The following is a 3,239-nucleotide window of genomic DNA, read 5'->3' on the forward strand; positions in this document are numbered from 1 at the left end:
TGCAACCTAGAAGACACAAATTTGACTAACAAGTTATAAGTACATGAGTCAAAAATTATGGAAAAGTAAAAGAAAAGATTCTTTCATTGTTTTACAAACCGACTTCCCCAATGTAACAAATCTTTCGATTGCTTGAATGCTGAAATCATGGGTGTTGATTATGAATTGAAGTAAAATGAAATAGTTGGTTCTCCATCTGTCACAAAGTTGTCCATTTGTCCAGTGGTGAGGATTTCTGTTTACTTGATATTGAGATGCAATTCATATTGCACTTGCTGCAGAAGACCAAAGGACTACAGCCTTACATGTGGACTGCATCTCAACAATAAAATTTATAATAATATGGGACAAATATATTTTATCAGCATAACATGGGATCCCAAGTACCACTTAGAGCACTGTTTCTAAGAGTAAATTAAGATAACAAATGAGAAATTGTTGTACTTAAGAAAAATTCCCATTCCTTCTTCACCAAGTGCAGCCACAAAAGCTTAAGAAACAGAAAAAGTGCTAGTAAATGTGTGTCAAACATCTGCATGAGACAGGAAAGAATGCAGTGCTAAGTACACCACCTGAGGAGAGGGAACACAGGATCTTGGGCATCTTTTGGCAATGAAGAGGAAATACCTGCAGGAAAATATGTATCCCTACAGAGGGTAGACAACAAAGATATACACTGAAAACTGATCACAGCCAATATTTCTAAAATGAACTAGCAACATGAGAGAAAGAAATATCAAGACCATTTAGCAAGGTTTAACAGGTGACACAGGATTAGCATTAGAAGCGTAATACAAATATACAATCTTATTTTCCCAAGCTATTACTTATATTCTAGAAGATAAATTAATTGCTTACCAGTTCTGTTTCAGATCCAAATACTGAACGTTGATGCCTTCTTTAATAGCCTCATAGTTACTTTCAGATCCCTATACAAAGATATCAATAATGTAAACCTCTTGATTACAGGACTCCTTTGTCACCTTTGTATCTCCAGCACTTAGTAAAACACCTCATTCATATTGGTTGAAACATCTGGGGAATATTGTCCAAATTTTAAAAATTATTAATAAGGCAGTGTGATATCCAACAAACTCAGTATCTCATTTCTGCTTATCTGATGGTTGTTGTTGCTAGGTTTTGTCAAATGCAACTCATAGTGAGCCTATGAACAAAGGATTTGAACCCTGTTCTATCCTGTGCTATCATCACACTTCCAGACACACAAGAGCCCACTGCAGCAGTCACTGTGTCAGTTCACCTGATTGAGGATCTTCCTCTCTTCGTGGACTTTCCACCCTTCCCAATTAATGTCCTTCTCCTAGCAACATGCCCAAATTATGTGAGACAAAGTCTCATCATTCTTGCCTCCAAAGAACACTCTGGCTGCACCCTCTCCAAAACATGTATGTTTGTTCTCTTGGCTGCCCATGAGATGTTCAGTGCTGTTCTCCAACACCATAACTCAAAGGCATCAATTCTTTTTCTGTCATCCTTATTCACTGTCCAGCTCTCAGATGCATATCAAGTAATTGGAAAGACCATGGCCTTAATCAAATGCACTTTAGTCCTCAAAGTGGTATCATTACTCAATAATTTGGAGAGGGCCGTAACTGCAGATTTTCCCAGCAATGCATCCCCTTATTCCTGACTGCTGGTACCAAGGGTGTTAACTGTGGATCTAAGCAAGATGAAGCTGTTGACAGTTTCAATCTTCTCGCCAGTCATCATGATGCTGCCTGTCAGTCCAGTATTAAGAATCTGTTATCCTGACATTAAGATGCAATCCATACAGAAGGCTGCATTCCTCAATATTCTGCAACAAATGTTTCAAATCCTCATTTTCAGCAAGGTTCTGTCATCTGTACAAGAAAGGTTATTGATGAGACTCCCTCCAATCCTGATGCCACACACTCTTCATAGAATCCAGCTTTTCAGATAATTTGCTCAGCACATACACTGAATAAGTATGGAGAGAAAATACAACCCTGACACACTCCCTTCTCAAATTTAAACCACGTAGTGTTCCCCTGCTCTGCACAACAGCCTCCTGGTCCAGGTCCAGGTTCCGCATGAACACAACTAAGTTCTCTGGGATTCCCATTCTTCTCAAAGTCAGCCACACTTGTTATTATGATCTACATAGTCAAATGCCTTTGCATAGTCAATAAAGCACAAATAGACATTCTTCTAATATTCCTTACTTTCAGCCAGGATCCATCTGACATCAGCAATGATATCCCTGGTGCCACAGCCTCTTCTAAATCCTGCTTGAACTTTAAGCAGTTTCCTATCTATAAACAGTTCTAACTATTTTTTAATGATCCTCAGCAGTATTTTGCTTGCATGTGATATTAATGATACTGTTCGATAGTTTCCACATTCCAAAGCTGGATCACCTTTCGTGGGAATGGGAACAAATATGAACCTCTTCCAATCTGTTGTCCAGATAGATGTCCTCCAAATTTCCTGGCATAGACTAGAGAGTGCATCTAAGGCTGCATCTGTTAATTGAAACAAGTCAATTGGTATCACATCATCAATTCCTGGGGCCTTATTTTTTACCAATGCCTTCAATGAATCCTTCATTACCATTGGCTCCTGTTCCTAAAATTTATCTGAAAGTTATGCACTGTTTATTATATCGATATGTGTTCAACTAAATGAAACAACTCAAAGAACAAGCATAAGCATACTACCATAAACAGGAGTTATAGAAATTAACACTTTTGTTCCTTACCCAAATAGCATCAACAATGTTTTCCTTCAGGACTCTATTTAAATCCCAACTGTGAGCTTGTTTCTCTGAAGAATCATCTAATTCCCATTTATTGATGCTTGAACTTGTAAGGCTGTAAAAGCTTGATCTCTCTTTATCCCAGAAGACACTTGAAAGCTATATATGAAGAGAAGACAAAATTTAATAAGATCAGTAAGTTTTAATATTACAAAAGGGAGCCCTGATGCACACCCATGTTTATTGCAGCTTTGTTCACAACAGCAAGGAGCTGGAAACAACGTAAGTGCCCATCAACAAACAAATGGATGGAGCAGCTGTGGTATATTCACACAATGGAATACTATGCTGCATTGAAAAACAAGTTAACTCATGCAATATTATTCAAAATGGGTGACTCTGAAGAACATTATGCTGAGTGAAGTATCCCAGTCACAAAAGGTCAAATATTTCATGGTGACACTGTTGTAAAACAGGACTGACCTTGGGGTTGGGGAGAGAC

At 38.2% G+C, this 3,239-nt stretch overlaps 1 protein-coding gene across 1 annotated transcript in view; it reads right to left on the minus strand.

The window, feature by feature from the left end:
• The window catches only part of NUP133 (nucleoporin 133kDa), a 112,479-nt gene that overhangs the window by 72,346 nt on the left and 36,894 nt on the right, over nucleotides 1–3,239 (minus strand). Inside the window, exons 7-8 of the mRNA XM_006902066.1 lie at nucleotides 2,741–2,896; nucleotides 859–929 (exon numbers count right to left, since the gene is read on the minus strand). Of these exons, the coding sequence (XP_006902128.1) occupies nucleotides 859–929; nucleotides 2,741–2,896 (227 nt within the window). The remainder of the gene's footprint in view (nucleotides 1–858; nucleotides 930–2,740; nucleotides 2,897–3,239) is intronic.

This window comes from Elephantulus edwardii, unplaced genomic scaffold, assembly GCF_000299155.1.
Source record: "Elephantulus edwardii isolate Elephantulus edwardi_28Jun2011 unplaced genomic scaffold, EleEdw1.0 scaffold00363, whole genome shotgun sequence".
Classification (NCBI taxonomy): Eukaryota; Metazoa; Chordata; class Mammalia; order Macroscelidea; family Macroscelididae; genus Elephantulus; species Elephantulus edwardii.